Consider the following 25,088-nt stretch of genomic DNA (forward strand, 5'->3'; position numbering starts at 1 on the left):
GTGAAGGAACTTGTGTTAGGTTTATAGGACTCCAGAGGAAATTCCTAACTACTATGCTCCACTGTCTTATTTGAAAACCCCAGCCTCATCTATGCTGGAGAATGCTGAGTAAGAGGTTAAAGGCCTGTGTTTACTCAGACCAGTGTTAAAGGGGGTTCAGCTCCTCCATCCCCAGGCCTACGTGGTAGTGACAGTGGGTATTACTAAGGGTCCCCAAGAGAAAGAACAATAGGCCTAGTCATTCTTCCCATGAATATTGGGGAAGGTGAAGGGACAGGTAGATGGGAGGAGACTGACCTCAAGTTCAATTCTACCCACATATATTAGCACCTACTGTGTGCCAGGCCTGCGCCAGGCATTGGAGAGGAGAGATAAATTAGAGACAATGCCTTCCCTGAAGGTGTTGAGAGATACACACTATGTCTCTGGGATGTCAACCCTATAGACAAACTGGGGTGCAGGCCTCAGTAGAGTGTGATGCTTGAGACTCCGCCTCCCTCTGGAGGCAGAAGTCCACTCTCTGCCCCTCTGTGGACGGCCCCAGCCAAGACAGGACTCAGCCCAGCTTTTGCTCCTGGACACAAGCCATGAAGAGAGTGTGAGGAGCAGGGGCTGTCTCTCCCACCTATGAACCTCTTCCACGAGCAGTGTTTCTCTGGGGCCTGGGGCAAGCCAGCTGAAGCACGCGATTGCCAGCCGCAGAGATGGCGTGAGATCTGGAGGCAGGAGCGGGCAGGATGGGACCTCTTACCCACCCTCCCACACACATCGGTAACTGGAGAAGAATGTCTGGATTATAAGTGGGGTGGGGCGGGGCGGCGGAGGCCTGAACACGGCTGTGATGGCCCTTTTGTGACCAGCTTTTGTGGTTCACACATGACCACTTCCCAGGGATGCAGATCTCCCCAGGAGGCTGGTCTGGCATGGAGGCTGGTGTGCCCGCTCAGAGACCGGAACCCTGGTGCTGGCACCAGCCCTGTCTTCACTGCCATTTGATTTCTGGGACCCCTATGCAACCCCACCCCACCTAGGTCCAGGCACCTTGGTTCACCTGGCTAGGCCTTGCTAACTTCGGATCTCCCCAAAGGTTTGGGTTGGCCTTTCCTTCCCATTCCGAAGGTGTGAAGGCTCCATTCGCAAACTGTCCATTTGATCTCCAGAGTTCTTGGAGGGAAGGAGACCTGGCCGAGCCACGCCCTCAGAAAGCTGGTGTTACACACTTTCCTCAAGGAAAAGGTCTGGCCTTATATTCTCCATCTAAGGGAGACCACTCTGTGCTTCTTCAGAGAATGGAGATCAGGCTTCTCCATCTCTGCCTAATCAGAAAAGTAGCTGGAAGCGTCTCCCACTGAGAACAGACTGAGCTCTGCCTCCCCAGGCACCCTGTGAAATCGAGCCTGAGTGTTCACGCTGTGGCAGGAGGCTCTGCTGGGAAGGAATCCCAGAGGAGGCGATGTCTCAGTTGGGTTATGAGCTTCAGAAGGACATTTGAGGCCGAGAGAACAGCACTTGCTGAGGCCCAGAGACAAAACCACCTGGTTGTGTTCCAGGAGCTGTGGTTGGCTTCAGGGGAGAAGGGGTCGGAGGTGTATGGAGAAGGCAAATCAGAGCCAGATCTTGTTGGGCTTCTCACAGTAAGGGTGACTCACAGAGGGCAAAGCATTTTCTTTCTTTCTTTTTTCTTTTTAAGATTTTATTTATTTATTTATTTATTTGAGAGATAGAGCGAGAGAGCACAAGCAGGGGGAGCGGCAGGCAGAGGGAGAGGGAGAAGCAGGCTCCCGGCCGAGCAGGGAGCCCTTTGCGGGGCTCGATCCCAGGACCCTGGGATCGTGACCTGAGCTGAAGGCAGACGCTTAACCGGCTGAGCCACCCAGACGCCCCAGGGCAAAGTGTTTTCTGATTGAATTTTATTCCATGTTTTCACTTAGGTCACTGATGAGTGTGACAGAGAAAGCTCTGGTCTACAGTTGGAAGAAGGGGCGGGTTCCCGGTTGCTGCTGGCTACTCCTCATCCTCCTGCTCCTCCTTGCTGTTTTCGAGGTGTTCGTGGACAACGTAGCCCAGGAAGGCCCCAATCTTGCCCATGAGGGCACTACCACCACTAGTCCCTGTGAAGCAAATAGAGCCGGGTCACTTGGGGCCCAGGCACCAGACCCGGGAACCCAAATGCCTGGAAACCATTAGTGAAGTCTAACTTCTTCGTTTCCAGTTAGCGAAACGGGGGCCTTGAGAGGGGACAGGACTTTTGCAAAGTGAATCCTAGTTCCCCCTTGACTTGGCATCTCAAATCAGAGATGTGTTTCAGAGACGGAAAATACACCAATAACAGCTCATTCTCTTCACATCTGCGGTGACCACACCGTGTTATTAATAATGCTCCCAACAGCCACCTCAGTGGTGACCTCCCTGTGGGGCTGGGGGTTCACAAGTAAGGGATTTCATCCTCCTCACAAGCCTGTCATACGCACAAGCAACTTACAGCGCATGACTGTTCCTAGCTTTGCCCACACCCTTCACCTCCCACTGCTGGGGTGTGGACTGATCTGTGTCTTCTGCCCCCTCTGAGAAAGACTCCATTCTTTTGGGCTGGTTCTTTGAGCTTTTGTCATTCAGAATTGAGAGCAGATGGAAGATTCAGGAAGGCAGAGAGGAGTCTGCCGGGGGCAACTTTTCTCTAGGATTCTGGAAACCTCAGAGAGAGAGGGAGGGAAAGGAAAAGAAAGGGGTGGAAGAGAGAGAGAGAAGTGAATGCATTTTTTTTTAATTAAAAAATTTTTTTAAGTATAATCTTTACACCCAACATGGGGCTCGAACTCACAACAGGGAGATCAAAAGTCACATGCTCTACCAACTGAACCAGCCAGGCACCCCTTTCCACCACCTTTCTTTGCCAATCTGGTTCTCTGGGATTGAGCAGATTCATAAAATGTTATATTGAGGACGGCCATCCCTGTTAAAAGATGAGGAAACTGAGGCTTGCTGTGACCTGGCCGAAGCATCAGTGAGGCATCTGGCCTTCGTGGTTAAAAGCGAGGCATAAGACCAGGTTCGAATCCTGGCCCTGGTGCTAATTAACTGGGAGAACTCGAGTAAATTACTTAGTCCCTCGGTGCCTCAGTTTCCCCACTGAAGGATGGAGATCGTAAGAACACCCGACTCCTAGAGTCACCTGACTCTGGCGTCCCCGCCCGAGGGCCCGGCCGCCCACTCACCGAGGCTCTGCAGGGTGGCCACCAGCCCCCCGGCGGGCACCCCGCCCCCGTTCGCCACGGCCGACATGCTCATCAGCGAGGCGGCCACCGAGTTGGCGGCAATGCCCGTGCTGGTGAAGCCCAGCGCGGGCAGCCCGGCGGCCAGGAGCCCTGGAGGAAGAGGAGGTGATGAGCAAGCGCCCGCAGCAGGGGCCCGAGCCCCGCCCCCTTCCCGAGCTTTGCGCTCTCCGGACGCACCTCCTCCGATCGCCATGTAGGTCAGCGCGCCCCAGAACCCGGAGCCTCGGCCTTCCGAGCCTTCTTCTTCCCGTTGTCGTTTGCCTATCGGGAGGGGACAAAGTGGAGCGGGGAGCGGGCCTCCCTACTCTGTGCCTGATGCTCAGGACCACCCCATCCTTCCATTTCGGGGAGCCTCCCTGAAGGGAAGAGACTTCACCCAAGGCGCCGTGCCTGGCGCCCGCCTGGCACAGAGTACCCTTCGGTGGAACGGAGGAATTGACAGGTGGGGATTCGAATCTGGGACCCTGGCTACAGCGACCCGGAGCTGGCCATCGTAATAGCCCTTCTCGTCTTGGAACCAGGGACCCTGAGACTCTCCGCCGGGATTCTGAAGCTCTCCGCGTCTTTACCCCACAGCCCTCCGTGGTGCGGGGACCCTCACCTGCCTGCGCCCCGCCGCCGGCGAAGAGTAGCAGGTAGCACAGGAAGAGCGACACCGCCTCCTGCCGCATGATGGCGCCGCGCGCGGGCTTCGTCACTGGCCCACAGGAGGGGGAGAGGGAGGAGAAGGTCTGCAGCGCCCTTTCGGACCCGCTCGGTGGTTTCCCCCTCCTATTCCGCGAGGAGTCCGTAAAAAGCAGCGAGGTGCTCTGGATTGAGCCCAGGGCCCTCCTGAGGAGCTGCGGGCTTTCAATTTCCTCGTGACAACAACAGTCACACAGCAAATTGTGCAGCCTAGACACACGCTCGAGACTGTCGAAATTCAAACCTTATGCTCTTTCTTTTATAGCACAGAATCGGAAAATACATATGCCCCCAAACTCACCTCTAATGTGATCTTTGTCAGCTCAAGGAATTTTCCTCAAATTAAAAACGGACAACCTCCCATATATTGAGGACTTAGCACTTTATGACACAAGGTCATTTATACCCATAACAACCCCATGGGGTAGATACCATTGTTCTCAACCATGTGTTATAGATAAAGATAAGGAAGCTGAAACTGGGAGAGGTTAAGTAATATTCCTAAGACTGCCCAACTAGGAAGTGGCAGTCAGGATTTAAGCCCACAGTCGACTGATACTCAAACCCACACTTCCAGATAACTTCATCTATCCTTAAAGATGAACTCACTGTCACCTTAGATCCTGCATTAAAGGGGTTTCAGAAATCGTCCAGTCCTTTGGGCAGGTAAGGTAGCTTGATCTCCATTTTACAGATGACAAACTAAAGCCCAAAGAAGTGAAGTGCCAGGGTTAAGGCCACAGATTGCTGAGTTGGTACCTATAACCCAAGTCTCATGTCTCTTCGGGTTTGGTACCCCAAGCCCCTAAAAGCCCCCAACCCATCTCCTGGGACCAGTCCTAGTCCAGGGCACTACGAGGGACCCAGGGGTATAGCCTCCCTGAGGAATGGGTAACCTGGCTCTCAGGGCATAAGGCTCACAGGCAGGCAGCCTGGCAGAGGTTGGCAGCTTGATATTCATACTTGCTAGCTTCTGGGTTTACCTTGGAGGAGAGGAGAAGAGGAATCTTCCTTTCCTTCTCGGAGCCTGATGTTAGATGGGAACAGCAGTGAGATAACAGCTCTTGGCTGGAGGCTGGCTTTTTGTAATCACGGTTGGACAGCCTCCTGTCCTCCAGGCAACCAACCAATCCTATGAGTTTCCATTTCCTGGACTCACCCTGCGTTTTCTTTTCCCCTTTCCTCCAGCTCTGCTTGGTGATGGCATCTCTGCCATATCCCCATATCCCCTGGCAGAAACATGTAATTGAAGCCACAGGGACTTTTTTTTTTTTTTAAAGATTTTATTTATTTATTTGAGAGAGAGAATGAGAGAGAGAGAGAGCGCGCACATGAGAGGGGGGAGGGTCAGAGGGAGAAGCAGGCTCCCCGCCAAGCAGGGAGCCCGATGCGGGACTCGATCCCGGGACTCCAGGATCATGACCTGAGCCGAAGGCAGTTGCTTAACCAACTGAGCCACCCAGGCGCCCAGAAGCCAGGGACTTTCTGAACAGCTGAGAGTATTCAAAGCAGATCATGCTAGAGTGGGATCCACGACCCTGCTGGGCTTCTTGAAGTGCAACCACCAGTTCGTCTCAGGATGCAGAGGTCTTTCACAATTCAATTCATAACAATGCCTACCATTTATCGAGCACTTTCTGCACAGCAGGACCTATGTAAAATACCCTATATACATGATCTCCTTCCTATCCCACAACAGTCTTGTAAAGTATCATCTATTGTTTATAATCCTCATTTTGCAGAGGAGGAGATTTAAGCTTGTGGAAATAAAGTCATTTGATTCCATGTTTTCTCAGGCTGGCTGCTTCTGAGTGACGGCATATGGTAAGACCAGTGAAGGCCACGTGCATGAGGCCATTAGCACACATCCTTTGCCATAAAATGGGTCCTCTGGTCCTGGTAATGGATTGAGCATTCTTTAAACCTTTGGATAGTAATGCTTGAGAAGCACTATGGGTAAGAAATGCAACCCATGTTTGGAGTACATAAACAATTCTAGGGGCATCTGGGTGGCTCAGTTGGTTGAGCGACTGCCTTCAGCTCAGGTCATGGTCCCAGAGTCCTGGCATCGAGTCCCACATTGGGTTCCCGGCTCAGCGGGGAGCCTGCTTCTCCTTCTGACCCTTTCATGCTGTTTCTCACTCTCTTTCTCTCTCTCAAAAAAATAAATAAATAAAATCTTTAAGAAAAAAAAAAAAAACAATTCTAGTAAGGATGAATCATTGCCTTCTCCAAAGTGGAAGGAGGCTGATATAACCAACCTGCCACCAGGTGGTTGGCAGTTCTCCCTGATACACTGCAGCCTACTGTTGGCTGCTTGGCTATTTGTTGGCAGTTGCTAGATTAACTTTGGAGAAGGAGCCCCAGTTTCGGGGTCCATTCATAGCCTCCATCTTTGCCACCATGGCCATTTTTTTTTATGGATTTTTTTCCCCAAAGCAATAGAGTTGCTAAGTTCAGAGCCTGGCTGACATCCACAATATGCGACATATGACTATCTGGCTGGACAGCCTCCAGCCACATTGTACCTGAAGGATCATGTAATCCACTGGATTTAGGTTAAACTCCATCTATCACCTGGCCTCTGTTAGTCCCCACTCTAACCAGAAATTTATGTTGGTATTTTGTGTCTCTTAGTTTCTGTGTCAGCTCAGACTCCATGTCTTTAATAATCTTTGAAAATTGTGAATATTCTTCTTTTTCCAATGCACAGTTACCTTAGTAAATGGCAGCAGATCCCTTTGGGGAAGGATTGCAGGGACATTTACTCTAGGTAACTATGGTATCATTCACTGCAGAGTTGTTCCTTAGTGGGGCATAACCTCTCCTGCAGTCAGGGTGTTCTGGTTATGTGAACTTAGATCTAGGGTCTGGATGAGGGACTGTGATTTTCCATTGTGGCAGCTAATGTCAGTCTTCCGCTTATCAGCTCCTGATTTTTTTTTAAAGATTTTATTTATTTATTTGACAGAGAGAGAGAGAGCACAAGCAGGTGGAGTTTCAGGCAGAAGGAGAGGGAGAGGGAGAAGCAGGCTCCCCACTGAGCAGAGAGCCTGATGCAGGACTCGATCCCAGGACCCTGGGATCATGACCTGAGCCAAAGGCAGATGCTTAACCGACTGAGCCACCCAGGCGCCCCTTGATATTTTTTAATATAAAAGTTGAGGGGAGGGGGGTGGGGGGATGGGTCAGCCCGGTGATGGGTATTAAGGAGGGCATGTATTGAATGGAGCACTGGGTGTTATATGCAAACAATGAATCATGGAACACTACATCAAAAACTAATGATGTAATGTATGATGACTAACATAACATAATAAAATTAAATTAAAAAAAAAAGTTGAGAGGGGGCACCTAGCTGGCTCAGTCAGTAGAGCGTGTGACTATTGGTCTCAGGGTTATAAGTTCAAGCCCCATGATGGGTATAGATATTACTTAAAAATAAAATCTTGGGGCGCCTGGGTGGCTCAGTTGTTAAGCATCTGCCTTCAGCTCAGGTCCTGATCCCAGGGTCCTGAGATCAAGCCCCTCATCGGGCTCCCTTCTTCGCGGGAAGCCTGCTTCTCCCTCTCCCACTCCCCCTGCTCATGTTCCCTCTCTCGCTGTCTCTCTCTCTCTGTCAAATGAATAAACAAAATCTTAAAAATAAATAAATAAATAAAATCTTTTAAGCTTTTTTTTTAAGATTTTATTTATTTGAGAGAGCGTGCACTCATGAGAGTGGGGGGAGGGGCAGAGGGAGAGAATCTCACGCAGACTCCACACTGAGCATAGAGCCCAATATAGGGCTTGATCTCATGACCCTGCGATCATGACCTGAGCCGAAACCAAGAGTCGGCTGCTTAACCGACTGAGCCACACAGGTGCCCCAAAATAAAATCTTTTAAATAAATAAATAAAAATTGAGGATTACCCAGTCAGCTGTCCATCCATCCCGTCCCCATAGTCAATTTGCCACAGATCCCTGCAGATCAAGGCACCCTCATTGTCACTTTGGCCTTGCTGCCCATGACACTAATCATACTCACCTGGCCTTGGATGCTACCTCCGCCATTCTGGAATCCCAACATTACTATTGATATTAGGGATGCCAGTTCCATGGCCGCATCTCTTACTCTTCATCTCGGCCTACCAAAGACAGATACCACTGAGCCACTCAGAGATGCTGATGTCCATTTCTCAGTGAACCCCTCATTGCTTCAGTAAAGAGAGTGTCCTCTGGGCCCTCCTAGAGAACATAGTCAGGTGCTGATTTCTTGGATCTTCCATTCCCACCTCCTTGAACTTTCCGACCTCTTTTTTTTTTTTTAAAGATTTTATTTATTTATTTGAGAGAGAGAATGAGATATAGAGAGAGAGCATGAGAGGGGGGAGGGTCAGAGAGAGAAGCAGACTCCCCGCCGAGCAGGGAGCCCGACATGGGACTCGATCCCGAGACTCCAGGATCATGACCTGAGCCGAAGGCAGTCGCCCAACCAACTGAGCCACCCAGGCGCCCTCCGACCTCTTCTTAAATACTCTATCATGGAAGTTCTAGCATCTTGACCTCATTTATTGTAGGCCACCATCCTGCTTTAAAGAACCATCCTTGCAAAGTTTTAAGACCATATTTCAATTATTTATTGCTGAATAACAACTCCCCCCAAACTTAAAGGCTTAAAACAACCACAATTTATTATTTTTCATAATTCTGTAATCTGGGTTAGGCTTAGCTGGGTGTCCATATGCTTCATGTGATATTTACAGGTGTTTGTAGGAGAAGAGATGTCCAAGATGTCCTTTTCACTTACATAAATGGCACTTCAGCTGGGATGGATGGAACACCTGTGGACTGGTCAGTCATCTCCTTTTTTAAAAGATTTATTTATTTGAGAGAAAAGAGAGAGAGAGCACATGCACAAGGGAGCAGGGGCAGAGGGAGAGGGAGAGAGAATCCCAAGCAGACTCCACGCTGAGCATGGAGCCCGATGTGGGGCTTGAACTCATGACCTTGAGATCATGACCTGAGCTGAAATCAAGAGTTGGATACGGGGACGCCTGGGTGGCTCAGTCGGTTGAGCGTCTGCGTTCGGCTCAGGTCATGATCCCGGGGTCCTGGGATCGAGTCCCGCATCGGGCTCCCTGCTCCGCGGGGAGTCTGCTTCTCCCTCTGCCTCTGTCTCTCTCTCTGTCTCTCATGAATAAATAAATAAAATCTTAAAAAAAAAAAAAAAGAGTTGGATACGGATGCTTAACTGACTGTGCCACGCAGGTTCCCCAGTCATCTCTCTTAATATGGTGTATCCGCATGGCTAACTTGTACTTCCTCACAGTGTGAGGGTCTCAGTGTGTGTCTTACATGGTGGCTGGCTTCCAAGAGGGAGGAAATGGAAGCTGCCAGTCTTCATGAAGTTTAGGTCTGGAACTGGAACAGTGTCCTTCTACCATATTCTGTTAGTTAAGGCAAATCACAAGACCAGTCTAGATTCAAGGAGAAGAGGAAAACAGACTCCATCTCTTGATGTGAGGGGTGGCACGTATATAGAGGGAGGGAAGGAATTGATTGTGACCATCTTTGGAAACTATCTACCGGACAAGGTCTAGCTATCCTTTTTTTTTAAAAAAAAGGAAACATTTTTTTTGTTTAAGATTTTATTTATTTATTTGAGAGAGAGAGAGGGAGAGAGAGCACTAGTGGGCTGAGGGGCAGAGGGAGAAGCAGACTCCCCACTGAGCAAGCAGCCTGATGTGGGACTTGATCCCAGGACTCTGGGATCAAGACCTGAGCCGAAGGCAGATGCTTAACCAACTGAGCCACCCAGGTGCCCCTGAGATCTAGCTATCCTTGCAAGAATATTGAAGACTGGGATGCCTGTCTGGCTCAGTCAGTGGAGCATGCACTCTTGAACTTGGGGTTGTGGGTTTGAGTCCCACATTGAGTATAGAGATTACTCAAAAATAAAATCTTAAGAAAAAAAAAAAAGAATATTGAAGCCTGAACTATGGGACAGTGGTCCATGATGATGAGATCCCTATTAGCCAGTCTTACATTCTGCCTTGCCTGCCCCCTCACTGCCATGTCTAAAACCCCCAAGATCTCTCCCACATATATTAACTAGGTTTTTTCATTCCTTTGATGTGTAGCTTATTTTTCTCAGGTCAGGACTTAAATTTCCCCACTCAGGATTTGCTGGGAACTGACCCTGGTTATTTGAGGAGGTGACGAGAGCAGGTATTGAGGAGAATAAATGTCATCTTATGATGCGCCTGCTTCCTGTGAGATCAGTGCATAGTCTCAAGGAAAAGGGAAATTGTTCTTCCTTGGCAAGAGGTCAGGGGCTGCTCTATCCCCCAGGAAAACTCAGGAGAATTTATGAGATAAAGATTCTCAGGTTTGTCTTCCCTAATGTCCCTATCCCAGGTCTCAGGGTCCTACTCTTTCCCTGTCAGGAACTTGACTCTGACATAGGAGATCTACTAAAGTTGTACATTTAGAGTCCTTTGCAACTGCCACTATAACCTGCCAGCTCCTGGATATGGTTTTTTGTTTTTTGTTTTTTGTTTTAGTCTTCCCTTCACCACAGGAGAAAGCTTTCATCATTGTTGCCAACTGAAGGCCAAGGTTATCACTCCACTTGCTACCAGCAATGAGATCCCTATTGCCTTCACATAAGTCAGAAGAACAACCACAGAATCATACACTGAAGGTTTGTTTTCTGGGACCTCTTCTGGTACTGTCAGCCTCTGTTCCCTAGAAAACAGAGCCCAAATCGAAGGTTGTACGCTAATGTTTTCTTGGGAGTTGCAATCCCCACAGCCAGGGGGAAAGAGAAGTGAAACAGAGAAGGAAGGAAAGAAATACAAGCTAGTGCATTACTTTGCTGGCCAGAGTCCCACAAAAATCAAAGCCAGTTGCTCAGTGACGTGGGATCTCTTCAAAGAGGTGACATAGAGCCACTATGTCTCAGAATAGTCCGTAAGAAGGAAGAAGAGTGAGGAATTTATCTCTCAGCAATTTTTCACTTTCTGGTCTCCTGGTCACCAACAGGGTCTTAAGAGTCTGCACTTTGGAATTATGTGAATTCATTCTATTGGGCTGTTTCTGGGCAAGCCAGAGCCTTCATGGGTCCAGTTGGGTCAGACATGAGTGCCGAAGCTTCTGTGCTTTCCACTACAGCAGGCTTCATTGAGTTCATGCCAAGGACTAGCATTTGCCTCCCCACGATGCTGAGGAATCCAGTAACATTTGGAGATGAGGCAAGGATATGGACTGCTGGGAGACATCTAAAGTGAGTCTGGGACAATGAGAATAAAGACTGGCATTTACTTAGAGAGAGGTGGGAAGCTACTGGAAGGATTTGAGCAGAGCGACATGTCTGACAAGTTTTAGCAGGATGACCCTGGCTGCCTGGGAGTCGATTGCGAAAGTCCAGGTGTATCCATCAGGGTTCTATCAGAGAAGCAGAACCATTAGGAGTGATATAAAATGAGGGACTTATTATAGGTATTTAACCTGATACAATTATGAGGGCTGGTTAAACGGATGACACAGGTTGTTGCTTGTGTATCTGGTGTTGGGCTAGAAGTCAACAAGGCAGGTCTGAGAGATGGGTGTTCTGAAAGATGGACATGAAGTGGTGGATGTCAAGGTCAAACAGGACTCCCAAAGATGAGCTGGAACCCACGAGGACAAAGTAGATCTCCTGTGGGTCTCTCCACACCTTCAAGCCTCCAGTTTTGAGGACCAGCAATAGAAGCTGCCCTTCATCGACACACACACTTCAACCTGGAGTTGCAGAAGCAGAAGGCAGAGAACCAAGGGGGTTGGGAGGGGCTGTGGGCCCAGCTGCCGCCTTACAAGGACAAGGGGAGCCAGCAGACCAGGGAAAACATGCATGAGCTATGGCAGCCTCTGACCCTGTATCAACCTTCCAAGAGTAGGCATGCCTACAGCCTCCCTTCTGCCTCCAAATCGTGCCTAAAGCTCCTCTGTGGCAAATTCTCACCCAAAACTACACAAGAAAGGGAATTCCGGGAAACATAGTTCCAGCTTAGCTAAATTGACAGAATATAAATTCTACCATACCAGGTAAGCAATTAGGGTGGCTTGACCCAGAGTATTGGCAACAGGGGTGAGAGAAGTGCTTGAACTCTGGAGGTATCTTGAATATCCCTCCCTATCTGAATCTGTTTGCTTTCTGAGCCTGGGTGGTGAGTTCTGATGCAAACGTCGCATGGGTTGAGTGAAAAGCAAATGCCCACCACTCACATCTATAGAGCCTGGGACAAAGATATAAATAGAGGCGCACCTATTACATCTAAATATTTAAAAACTCTAAATGAAGACACACCTATCATTTAAAATATATTCTAGGGGCGCCTGGGTGGCTCAGTCGTTAAGCGTCTGCCTTCGGCTCAGGTCATGATCTCAGGGTCCTGGGATCGAGCCCCGCATCGGGCTCCCTGCTCGGCGGGAAGCCTGCTTCTCCCTCTCCCACTCCCCCTGCTTGTGTTCCCTCTCTCGCTGTGCCTCTCTCTGTCAAATAAATAAATAAAATCTTTAAAAAAAAAAAATAAAATAAAATAAATATATTCTAGCTTAGGGTGCCTGGGTGGCTCAGTTGGGTGGGCGTTTGGGTCTTGATCTCAGGTCGTGAGTTCAAGCCCCATGTTGGGCTCCATGCTGGGCATGGAGCCTACTTAAAACTAACTAAATAAATAATAAAATAAAGTATAGTCTATCTTCATACCTTAAGTTTACCTTCATAATGACAAAATAAAAAACATGTGGAGACCTATAACTTTTATGTGACCGAAAGTCTATCAAAATGAATGCATTTCATTATCATACTACATATCTGGGTGTTATAGTGATGGACTGGAAATATTTGAACAAGGAATACAAAAATATGTACATAATTAATAAATTATTATATATTTATTCCATATAAAAGAGAGCGAAAAAAATGCTGGCCTGTAAATCACAGCTAGACCATGTTATTGAACATAAATGATCTCACAGAATACCAATACTCAGTTGGTTACATGTTTACTCTGAGACCATGATTAAATAAGACAAAACAAGGCCACTTTATATTTTATCTTAGCACAGATAACAACAAGGTCACTGTGCCTCCCTCAAAATATCAAGCTACCCTTTCCCCCTTAGCTAAAATGAGTGACTGCTACTTCTTAACAATTAGTTTTACCCTGTGCTAGCCTTGTCTCCCTACAGATAAGATTTATGTATTGAGATTCCCAATCATAGAAATGCCCTTGCTTTCTGACATCCAGAGAGGGAGAGCAAACCCTTACTATCTTAGACTTTCCCCCAAGTCATTCAACCCTAGTCCAGATCCTATAAAAGGCTGTAACACCCATGATTCCCAGTGTGTCTATTCTCCCTCACCACAATGGGTGATCAATCCAATTTGTTTATCTACAGGTATGTTTCTGGTGGTCTTTGGCTGAAGAGCATTAACACATTTAGAATATATTTTTCTTGACTTTTTTTCACCAAAATTACTAATCTTCCTTTTTTTTAAAATATTTTATTTATTTATTTGAGAGAGAGAGAGCATGAGAGGGGGGAGGGTCAGAGGGAGAAGCAGACTCCCCACTGAGCAGGGAGCTCAATGCGGGACTCGATCCTGGGACTCCAGGATCATGACCTGAGCTGAAAGCAGTTGCTTAACCAACTGAGCCACCCAGGTGCCCCTCTTTTTTTTTTTTTTAAGTTTGTATTTAAATTCCAGTTAGTTAACATACAGTGTAGTTGCACCTTTTGTGCTCATGCTCAGCTCCTGGAAGTCCCCTTGTGGCCTTTCCTATTCTGTTAGCCCTTAGAGGTGGCTCTGAATGTGTGGCTGTTAATCCTCTGGGGTGGCTCCCAGGGTGTGGTCAGCATCTGCTTTGTACCTCCTCTATCATGCCGAACTAACTGCCTAACATGTTTCAGCTGTACAAGATAGTGATTCAACACTTCCATACAACACCTGGTGCTCATCACAGCAAGTGCACCCTGTTTCTTTTTTTAAATATTTATTTGAGAGAGAGAGAGAGAGAGCATGCACGAGCAGGGGGAGAGGCAGAGGGAGAAGCAGACTCCCCACTCTCCAAAATATTTAAATCATTTATTAAAAATAAAAAAGCAAACTATACACATTAATATAATGTTTAAAAATGAAAATTTAAGGGGCATGTGGGTGGCTCAGTCAGCTGAGCATCTGACTCTTGATTTTGGCTCAGATCATGCTCTCAGAGTCGTGGGACCGAGCCCTGCATCCAGGTGTGCACTCAGTATGGAGTCTGCTTCTGCTTTGGATTCTCCCTCTCCCTCTGCCCCTCCCCCCACTTGTGCTCTCTCTCTCTCTCTCTCTCTCTCTCTCTCTGTCTGTCTCTGTCTCTGTCTCTGTCACTCTAAATAAATAAATACTTAAAAAAGTAAATTGATAAAGTTGATATATTTTGGTTTTGAAAATTCTATCAAATCTTACTAATTTTTAAAAATAAAACTTTCTGCCATTAAAAAAAAATTTTTTTTAAGATTTTATTTATTTATTTGACATAGCGAGAGAGAGCACAAGTAGGAAGAGCAGCAGAGGGAGAAGCAGGCTCCCTGCTGAGCAAGGAGCCCGATGCGGGGCTCGATCCCAGGACCCTGGGATCAGGACCTGAGCCGAAGGCAGACGCTTAACTGACTGAACCACCCAGGCATCCCAAACTTTCTGCCATTTTAGTGTTCAGTATCCATCTAAATGCCAATAGAAAGAATTGGTACTATGCCTCACACATGTTACATCTAGACTATGCACACCAAGATGAGTAATAAGATTTGTTCAATCTTATTTGTTCTGGAAGAGAAACAAGAAAATAGACACTGGGCACTACTGGAAAATGATACTTTGTTGTGCCATTCTTTATTACATTCATGCTATCAGAGAGGAAAGTTTTGGCAAGGCAATGAGTTTGTCGGTTCTCTTGCCTAAGCTCAATCTTTCAAGTCTTCTGCAGACTCTGAAGCAGTGTCTGTTCTCTGATGTTGGCACCTGTAAACCTTTACAGCAATCAACACAATTCACCTTTGTTTTGGGAACCCAGGACCCAAGATTTTAGAAGCATTCCCTGGGGCATGAGTTGTGCTAGTCCTGGATGTTTATGATTTCGGGTTGTGCTGTGCTGGTGTTGAAGATCCTGAGCCACGGACGCACTCATGTGTTCTTTATCTGATGTGTGTTTGTGATATGCACGGTTCTCTCAACCACAGGGCTTGGATCTAAGCATGGTAGTAGTAGTCAGGTCTCCGAAATTGAAGGATATTTCAAAATTTTTATTGTGTCTCTATGGTTTCTGAGTTTAGATAACAGGAGTTCAACTAGTGAGGGATACCTGGTATTTCAATAATAGAACCAATCGATAGCATTACGGACAGACCAGAGGTGAGATACGAGAGAAAGAGAGAAGTCAAGGATGACACCAAGATTTTTCACCCAAACAACTGGGAAAATGGAGCTGTCGTTAACTTAAAAGGAGAGGACTGCAGAAGGAGCTGAACATTTTTTGGAGATACCAAGTTTGAGATGCTTAGTAGATGTCCAAATAGAGATGTCAAGTTCAGGGGAGAGACCAGGCTAGAGACAACTTTCAAAGTCATCGGTGGTTGAAAGCCAAGAGCTACATGAGATCTTATAGGATAAGTGGAGAAAGAAAAACAGTCCAAGCACTTTTTACGTTCCCTACCAGTTGTACCTCACATGAACTAGCCACAACCAGGCAGGCAGTGGAGGAACTCACTGGAAGAAATCTGGGTGCCTGGATGACAACGTGGAGCACAGCCACCAGCTGACCTGGAACATTAGTCCTTAGACCATTATTGTCAGTTTCAGCGGCTGTAACAGAATACCATAGACTGGGTGGCTTATAAACAACAGAAATGTATTTCTCACAGTTCTGTAAACTGGAGAGTCCAAGATCATTTGACAGATGACAAAGACTAGATAATCCTTACCCTGCTCCATTCCACCTGTGGTTGCGGCTCAAAAACTTCCCAGAACTTAGATGCAGCCCCGGGGGAATGTGTGGGGCAGACTCTAAATTATTCCTGTCGCTACTGTTCACGGCCAACTTTCAACTTGTACCCTGGATCCCATCCCCATTCACCTATTCAAAGGCTCTGTTCCTTCAACTCTGCACCATCAAGTTTCCCCTTTATTGTTATAGTGTCCGTTGAGGAAATAAAAAGGTAAATCTTCTCTTGCCTTTCACAGCGTTTTAAAATTACCTTTGCTGTTGTGTTCCAAATCCTCTAAATGCTTCTCTCTACTCACTGACTCCACTTCCTCACCTCCCATTCTCTCTCTTTCTCCTTTTTTTTCCTGCCCCATCTGTCTTTAACCTATCTCACTCAGGCTTTTCCTCCTGCCAACTCAGTGCAACCACTCTTGTCCATCCTGCCAAAGTTCTTAGCAGCCTTTACCACAGATGATCACTTTTTTTTCTTAAAGTTTACTTTTTTTTTTTTTAAGATTTTATTTATTTATTTGAGACAGAGAGAATGAGATACAGAGAGCATGAGAGGGAGGAGGGTCAGAGGGAGAAGCAGACTCCCTGCCGAGCAGGGAGCCCGATGCGGGACTCGATCCCGGGACTCCAGGATCATGACCTGAGCCGAAGGCAGTCGCTTAACCAACTGAGCCACCCAGGCGCCCAAAGTTTACTTCTTTATTCAAGCAATCTCTACACCCAACAGGGGGCTGGAACTCACAACCCTGAGATCAAGAGTTGTGTGCTCTTCCAACTGAGCCAGCCAAGGGCCCCAGTGATCACTTCTTTCTTGAAGACCTTTCTTCACTTGGCTTCTGAGACTCAACACTCTCCTGAGTTTCTTCCTAACCTCACTGGCTGTACCTTCTCAGACTCATTTGCTGGATGATCACTCCTTCCCTCCTCCACCCCATCCTTCACTTAAGTGCCTACTCATTTGCCAGCTCCTCAGGGAAATCTTCCCTGACCATTCCATCTAAAATAGAGCCTCTCCCATTATTCTCTCTCCCTTTTCCCTGCTTTATTTTTTATCTGAGCACTTAGCATCCCCTGAAATTATATTATACATTTGTTTACTCCTATATCGGCTATCTCCCCAGCCCCTACAATGGACATGACACCAGGGACTTGGTTATATTTGTTGCTGTACTTTTTAAAAGTAATCTCCACGCCCAACATGGGACTCAAACTCACACCCCAAGATCAAGAGTTGCGTGCTCTACCAAATGAGCCAGCCACGCCCCCCTTTTTGCTGTGTTTTAAAGGCCTAGCACTGACCCTGATACTTACTAGATGGTCATTGCATGCTTATTGAATAAATAACATAGAAATTAAATCCAGTTATATGTCAATATATCTCAATAAAGTCAGAAAAATAATTTAAGTCAGAAGAATAATCTTTAAGAAGAAATTACCATTTTTTAAAAAGTTTTATTTCTGAATTTGTGGACCAAGAATTCATACTTGCGATAGAAGCCAGTTCTAATTTTTATAAATTCCCCCTTCTCCACCCCAGACCTACACCATCTTCCTTAACATGAAGATTTTCTGGAGATGGTGAATAGGAAGTAAGCAGTGACACTCCGGGAGAGCTGACCCAGTTGAAGCTAAGTGTCCCCTCTCTGGACTTCCATGGTACCCTAAGTGCAGCATAATTTATTCATCCATTATTCTGTCAATAGTTATTTCCTTTTTTTCCCTTTTCCTTTTGATACTATGAACAATACTGCTAGAAAATTGTCTTCTCCTGCTCCCTCAGGGGCACACCCTGCTGCTGCCAAAGACACATGGAGGAAGACTTGATAAGGGAAGAAGGACAAGCTCTGATAGGACAGACATTCAGCAAACACAGGTGTGTATCCGGGTCAGTTCAGGAAACAGCCATCATTGTCCTCACTTCAGTCTCCCAGCAGCTGATGACACTATTGACTAATGTCTCTCGCTTTTCTCTTGGCTTCTGTGAAACCACTCTCTCCTCTCTGCACTCTCTTGCTCATGGCTCCTCCGCAGGCATCTCCTCCTGACCAGAGTTCTGTGTTGGATGGACTTCCTTTTGATTCAGGAAGGGGGCACAATAAAGTGAATATCACAATAAAGTGACTCAAATGAACTTCTTGGTTTCCCAGTGCATATAAAAGTTATGTTTATACTATGCTTAGTCTATTAAGTATGCAATGGCATTATATCTAAAAATACAATGTACATATCTTTTTTTTTTTTTTTTAAAGATTTTATTTATTTATTTGAGAGAGAGAATGAGAGAGAGCACATGAGAGGGGGGAGGGTCAGAGGGAGAAGCAGACTCCCCGCCGAGCAGGGAGCCCGATGCGGGACTCGATCCCGGGACTCCAGGATCATGACCTGAGCCGAAGGCAGTCGCTTAACCAACTGAGCCACCCAGGCGCCCTACAATGTACATATCTTAATAAAAATATTTGGTTGCTGAAAAATGCTAACCATTGTCTGATGTTTCTGTGTGATGTAATCTTTTTGCTGGTGGAGGGTCTTGCCTTGATTTTTGTTTTAGTCTCTTATAATTTATTAAATTTTCCCTGTTTCAATAGTTATTTACCCCTTCTTCTTTTTTTTTTTAAGTGAAGTATAGTTGACATACAATGTTATATTAGTTTCAGGTGTCCAATATAGTGATTTGACAATTCTATACATTATGCTATACTCACCACAATAAATGTAGTTACCATCTGTCGCCATATTATTATTGTAATATTATATTTTATATATTATTACAATATTATTGACTATATTCTCTATGTTGTACCTTTCATCCCCATGACTTATTTATAACTGGAAGTTTGTACCTCGTAATCCCCTTCACCTAGGTTGCCCGTTCCCCTAACCCCCTCTCCTCTGGCAACCACCAGTTTGTTCTCTGTATTTGTGATTCTGTTTCTGTTTGTTCATTTGTTTTGTTTTTCAGATTCCACATATCGGTGAAATCATATGGCATTTGTGTTTCTCTAACTTATTTTCCTCAGCACAATACCCTCTAGGTCCCTCTTCGTAGTCACAAATGGTCTTGCCTTGATGTTAATAGCTGCTGACAGATCAGGATGGTGGGTGCTGAAGGTTGGGGTGGCTGTGGCAATTCCTAAAACAATGAAGTTTGCCACATCAATTGCCTCCTCCTTTCACAGATGATTTCTCTGGAACACACGATGATGCTATTTGATAGCATTTTACTCACAGTAGAACTTCTTTCAAAATTGGAGTCATTTCTCTCAAACCTTGCCACTGTTTTATCAACTCAGTTTATGTACTATTCTAAATCCTTTGTGTATTTCAACAGTCTTCACAGCAGGAGTAGATTCCATCTCAAGAGACCAGTTTCTCTGGTCATCCATAAGAAGCAACTCCTCCTCTCTTCAAGTTGTAACATGAGACTTTGGCCATTCAGTCCCATCTTCAGGCTCCACTTCTCATTCTATCTCTCTTGCTGTTAACTCCACATCTGCAGCTACTTCCCCCACTGAGGTCTTGAACCCCTCACAGTCATCCACGAGGGTGGGAATCAACTTTTTCTTCCCCCCCCCTTTTTTTTTAAAGATTTTATTTATTTGAGAGTGAGAGATAGTGAGACAGAGAGCACAAGCAGTGGGGAGAGGAGGAAGCTGGCTCCCCACTGAGCAGAGAGCCTGACAAGGGACTCCATCCCAGGACCCTGGGACCATGACCCAAGCCAAAGGCAGACGCTTAACTGACTGAGCCACCCAGGAGCCCCAAGGGAATCAACTTTTTCTAAACTCCTATCAAAGTTGATATTTTGACTTCTTCCCATGAATCATGAATGTTCTTAATGGCATGTAGAGAGGTGAATCCTTTCCTGAAGGTTTTCAATTTACTTTTCCCAGATCCACCAGAGGAATCACTCTCTATGGTGGTTATACCCTTAGGAAATGTATTTCTTAAAAAATAACACCTGGAAGGGGCGCCTGGGTGGCTCAGATGGTTAAGCGTCTGCCTTCGGCTCAGGTCATGATCCCAGGGTCCTGGGATCAAGTCCCGCATCGGGCTCCCTGCTAGGCGGGGAGCCTGCTTCTCTCCCTCTGCCTCTGCCTCTCTCTCTCTGACTTTCATGAATAAATAAAAAAAATTAAAAAAAAAATAACACCTGGAAGTTGAAATTACTCCTTGATCTACGAGCTGCAGCATACGGATGATATGTTAGCAGGCATGAAAACAACAATTAATCTTGATGTACATCTCCATCAGAGCTCATGGATGACCAGGTGCATTGTTAACGAGCAGTAATATTTTGAAAGGAATCTTTTTTTCTGAGCAGTAGGTCTCAACAGTGTGCTTAAAATATTCAGTAAACCACATTATAAACTGGCACGCTTTCATCCAGGCTTTGTTTTTCCATTAATAGAGCATAGGCAGAGTAGATTTGGCATTGTTTTTAAGGATTTTTGGAATGGAAATGAGCATTGGCTTCAACTTAAAATCACCAGCTGCACTGCCCCTAACAAGAGAGTCAGTCTGTCCTTTGAAGCTTTGAAGCCAGGCATTGACTTCTCCTCTTCAGCTATGAAAGTCCTGGATGGCATCTTCTTCCAGTAGGAAGCTGCTTCATCTACATTGAAAATTTGTTGCTTAGTGTAGCCACCTTCATCACTGATCTGAGCCAGATCTTCCAGAGAACTTGCTGCAGCTTCTACATCAGCACTTGTTGCTTCAGCTTCACCTTGCACTTGTATTTTATGGAGATGGCTTCTTTCCTTAAACCTCACGGACCAACATCTGCTAGCTTCAGACTTTTCTTCTGCAGCTTCCCCCCGCCCCCCTCCGCCCCCCCCCCAGCCTTCACAGAATTGAAGAGAGTTAGGGCCTTGCTCTGGATTAGGCTTTGGCTTAAAGGAATGTTGTGGTGGGTTTGATCTTTTATCCAGACCACTTGAACTTTGTATCAGCAATAAGACTGTTTTGCTTTCTTATTATTCATGTGTTCACTGGAGTAGCACTATTAGTTTCCTTCAAGAACTGAACCTTTCCTTTACATTTACAAATTGGCTATCTAGCGCAAGAGGCCTAACTTTCAGTCTATTTCAGCTTTTGACATGCCTTCCTCACTAAGTTCAATCATTTCTAGCTTTTGATTTAAAGTGAGAGACATTTGGCTCTTCCTTTCACTTGAACACTTAGAGGCCATTGTAGGGTTAGTAACTGGACTAATTCCAATATTGTTCCCTGTGTCTCAGGGAACAGCCAGTTTATAGAGCAGTCAGAACACACACATTTATTGGGGTCCCTCAGTGGCTCAGTCGGTCAGTTGTCTGACTCTTGATCTTAGCTCAAGTCTTGATCTCAGGGTCACAAGTTGAAGCCCCGAATTGGGCTCCACACTGGGTGTGGAGCCTACTTAAAAAAAACAACACATGGGACACCTGGGTGGCTCAGTCAGTTAAGCATCTGCCTTCAGCTCAGGTCACGATCCCAGGGTCCTGGGATCGAGTCCCACAGCGGAATCCCTGCTCAGCGGGGAGCCTGCTTCTCCCTCTGCCTGCCGCTCCCCCTTGTGCTCTCTCTCTCTGACAAATAAATAAATAAAAATCTTAAAACACACACACACACACACACACACACGCATTTATAAAGCAATTTCACTCTCTTATATAAGGGCAGTTTGTTTTGCCCAAAACAATTACAATAATAACATCAAAGATCACTGATCACAGACCACTGTAACAAATATAATAATGAAAAGATTTGAAATATTGTGAGAATTACCAAAATGTGACACAGAGACAAGAAGTAAACAAATGTCGTTGGAAAAACGGTGCATACAGACTTGCTTGATACAGTGTTGCCATAAACTTTCAATTTGTAAAAATGCAATATGTGCAAAGTACAATAAAGCCACGCTCAATAAAATGATGCATTCCTGTATGTCAAAAATAAAACGCTTGGTTTTGTCACTGAAACCTTTCTTTCTTATCTTCCCTTTTGCTGGAAATGACACCACCATCCACATAACTGGGTACATTGATCATAATTTCTCCCTTTCCCTTACCACCACCTAAATCCAATCCATCCCTAAATCCTGTTGACTCTCTCTCCAAAAGATATCTTGAATCTGTCCACTTCTTTCACTGCAACATTTTAATCATCATCTCTCACCTGGATGAGTGCGATAGCTTCCTCACCAGTCGCTGTGCCTTTATGCTGGCCGCCTCCAGTCTATTTTCCTCGTAGCAGCCAGACAAATCTTAAAAATACAAATCTGTCACTTGTCTGCTTAAAAACTACTAATGGGGGCACCTGGGTGGCTCAGTTGGTTGAGCGACTGCCTTCGGCTCAGGTCATGATCCTGGAGTCCCGGGATAGGGTCCCACATCGGGCTCCCTGCTCAGCAGGGAGTCTGCTTCTCCCTCTGACCCTCCCCCCTCTCATGTGCTCTCTCTCTCTCTCTCATTCTCTCTCTCAAATAAATAAATAAAATCTTAAAAAAAAAAACCCAAAAACTACCAATGGGTTCTTCCCCATTATACTACATACATTGTACTTTGAAAAAAAATCCATGTCCGTATCAGGGTCATCTGGACCCAGCCAATCCCTGCCGACCTCTCTCCTCGTCTCTGTCCCGCTAAGCTTCAGCTATAGCGGCTTCTTCATTCTTGTACACGCCTAGCTGTATTCTGCCTCAAGATCTTCACCTTTCCCTCTGCCCAGAACTTTCTTGGCTAAGTCATATGTCTAAGTTCTTCTTGACCTTCACGTCTTGGCACCTCCTCAGAAAATTATTCCCTGATCTTCTCTACCCAGGTGACTCCCCTTTTCTTCTCTCCCCTATCCTAACATTGTTCTCTATCCTTGCGGTACGTCTCATCGTGCATGGTCCTTGCTGTTCGACTGAATACTGAATAAAGATCTGTTGAAAGAATGGATTAATTCACCCTGCACTGGGTAAAGAGGATACAGAAATGACTTAGATATGGTCCTTATATTCCGTAATGCCATAGTCTGATGGATGAAAGATGTGTAAATAGGCAATTAGAAAGCTGGTAAGTAATACATTGGAGATCAGAACTGGAACACAGAGAGACTCATACCCCAGTTTGGGGTTATGGATGTGAGTAGAAGGGATGCTGTATTTACATCCAAGGCAGCAGCATCTCCCTAATAAGAAACACAGTTGGGGCACCTGGGTGACTCAGTCGGTTAAACGTCTGCCTTCAGCTCAGGGCATGATCTCAGGGTCCTGGGATGAAGCCTCACATCAGGCTCCCTGCGCAGCAGAGAGCCTGCTTCTCCCTCTCCCTCTGCCCCCACCCCCACTCGTGCTCCCTCTCTCGCTCACTTGCTCTACTCTCTCTCAAATAAATAAATAAATAAAATCTTAAAAAAAAAAGAAACACAGTTTTTTTTTCTTCTAATAATGAACATTTACCTAGCGTACCAAGTTCCATGTACTGTTTTTACTGTTTCTTGTTTGTTTGTTTGTGTTTAATATGCCCAAAGTAATACAGCTTCTAGGTGATTGAGCTGGGATTCAAAGCCACACAGTCTAGCTCCCAAATCTAAATCCTTTTTTTTTTAATGATTTGAGGTGAAAATCACATAATGTAAAATCTACCATTTTAAAGTGAACAATTCAGTGGCAGTTAGTACATTCACAATGTTATGGAACCACTACCTCTGTCTAGTACCAAAATATTTCCATCATTCCAAAGTAAAACCCCTTACTTATTAAGTAGTTTCCCCCCATTACCCTCCATGTACTGTTTTTGATCCTCATAATGATCCAGTTGTACAATTGAGGAAAGTGAGGCTCTGAGTTCAGTGGTAAATCCAAGGTCACACAGCTAGTAAATGTGGAACAGTAATTTTGAATCTTAGTTTTCTGACCCCAGAGCCTAAACCTTTGATTAACACACATCTTTGGGCAAATCCCCAAGAAGGGGGCTGGATTTGGGTTTCAGAGATAAATTTTCTTGGGGCAGGGATGTAGAAACCATAAGTGCATCCTCAATTGTAAAAAATGCACATTGCAGCAATTAGTATTGTATAGATGGTTGGCAGAACCAAAAATAATCTAAGGCCAAGAGCAGCTATAGGGCAGGGACTTGGAAAGGTCAGCACTGCAGGAAACTTTGCCAAAGTCTCAAGAACAAGAAGTTCACAATTCCTTGGGCGGCGGCTATATGTGCCAAGCTGAGAGCTGAAGAGAGGCAGAGTATCCAGGAGGATGTGGCTTGCCTTGGGGTGTGGGTGGGGGCAGGATCAGCCAGGAAACCTCAGGTAGTTGTTTGCAAGAAAAGCTGGGGGTGCAACTGGGGAACACAAAGTAGGAAACAGGCCTCAGGCCAAATGTATCCCACCCTGAGGGAGGCCATCAGACCAGGAGGACACTGAGGGGTGGAGGGCCTCGCCTTAGTATTGTTCTACATCCTCCTGGAGGGGCTGTCATCACTCTAAGCCCTCTTCCTCAACATAGGGGTCCCTCTCTGGGGCTTCCCCCTTTCTCTCTGGAGGTCAACAATCCTCGAGTTTCCCCCCTTTGTAGGGATCTCTGACAGAGGGCACCCCTCTTAGGTTGTCTCTCATGGTTTCCTCTTCTCCCTCCCTGTGATGGTGGTGTTCTCTCACAAGCCCCCCACCTTTTTCAGGTTCGGGATCTTGCCCGAGTTGTAGTGTAACAACGCGCAGCTCTCTGCCCAACCGCGCCCCTCCGCCTCCCAGAGGGCAGCTCCATGACACCCAAAACATTCCAACTCCGCGGAGGTATCGCGAGAGGTGCGGTTGAGCCCGCGGCCGAGGAGAGGCGGAGCGAGGGCGGGAACAAAGAGCTAAGTGGGAGGGGCCTGGGCGCTTCCGAGGTCCCGGGCGGGAGAAGGTACCTCCTAGTGGCGCCCCCGCGTGACTGCGCTTTACATAATCGAGGCCGCGCGCGTCATAAGTGGCGTATTCCAGCCCAGACCGAATCAGAGTTGTCATAAGCCCTGTGTTCCGCCCCTTCGTACTTGATGGACGTCGAAATGAACCAGTGAACGGGCAACGAGCGCCGCCGCGCCCGCCCCGATCCGCCCGCACTCGCCGGCCGGCCCGCCCGCCTGCCGCAGCCCGCAGCCTGCTGCCGCCGCCGCCGCCGCC

At 46.5% G+C, this 25,088-nt stretch overlaps 1 protein-coding gene across 1 annotated transcript; it reads right to left on the reverse strand.

Annotated features, from left to right (window-relative positions):
* Positions 1-1,795: 1,795 nt before the first annotated feature.
* IFI6 (interferon alpha inducible protein 6) lies at positions 1,796-5,044 on the reverse strand. The gene is made up of 5 exons (XM_021683606.1): positions 4,943-5,044; positions 3,877-3,972; positions 3,453-3,536; positions 3,216-3,365; positions 1,796-2,111 (listed from the first exon to the last, which is right to left on the reverse strand). Exons 2-5 carry the CDS (start codon positions 3,944-3,946, stop codon positions 2,005-2,007), a joined length of 411 nt encoding a protein of 136 aa, XP_021539281.1. The 5' UTR covers positions 3,947-3,972; positions 4,943-5,044; the 3' UTR covers positions 1,796-2,004.
* Positions 5,045-25,088: the final 20,044 nt, after the last annotated feature.

This window comes from Neomonachus schauinslandi, chromosome 4 (genome assembly GCF_002201575.2).
Source record: "Neomonachus schauinslandi chromosome 4, ASM220157v2, whole genome shotgun sequence".
Lineage (NCBI taxonomy): Eukaryota > Metazoa > Chordata > Mammalia > Carnivora > Phocidae > Neomonachus > Neomonachus schauinslandi.

Coding starts and splice junctions, on each gene's coding strand:
- IFI6 (XM_021683606.1), bottom strand. CDS start 3,946: ATGCGGCAGGAGGCGGTGTCGCTCTTCCTGTGCTACCTGCTACTCTTC. Junction 3,537..3,876: donor CGGCGGCGGGGCGCAGGCAG/GTGAGGGTCCCC, acceptor CCCTCCCGATAG/GCAAACGACAACGGGAAGAA. Junction 2,112..3,215: donor GGCCACCCTGCAGAGCCTCG/GTGAGTGGGCGG, acceptor TTTGCTTCACAG/GGACTAGTGGTGGTAGTGCC.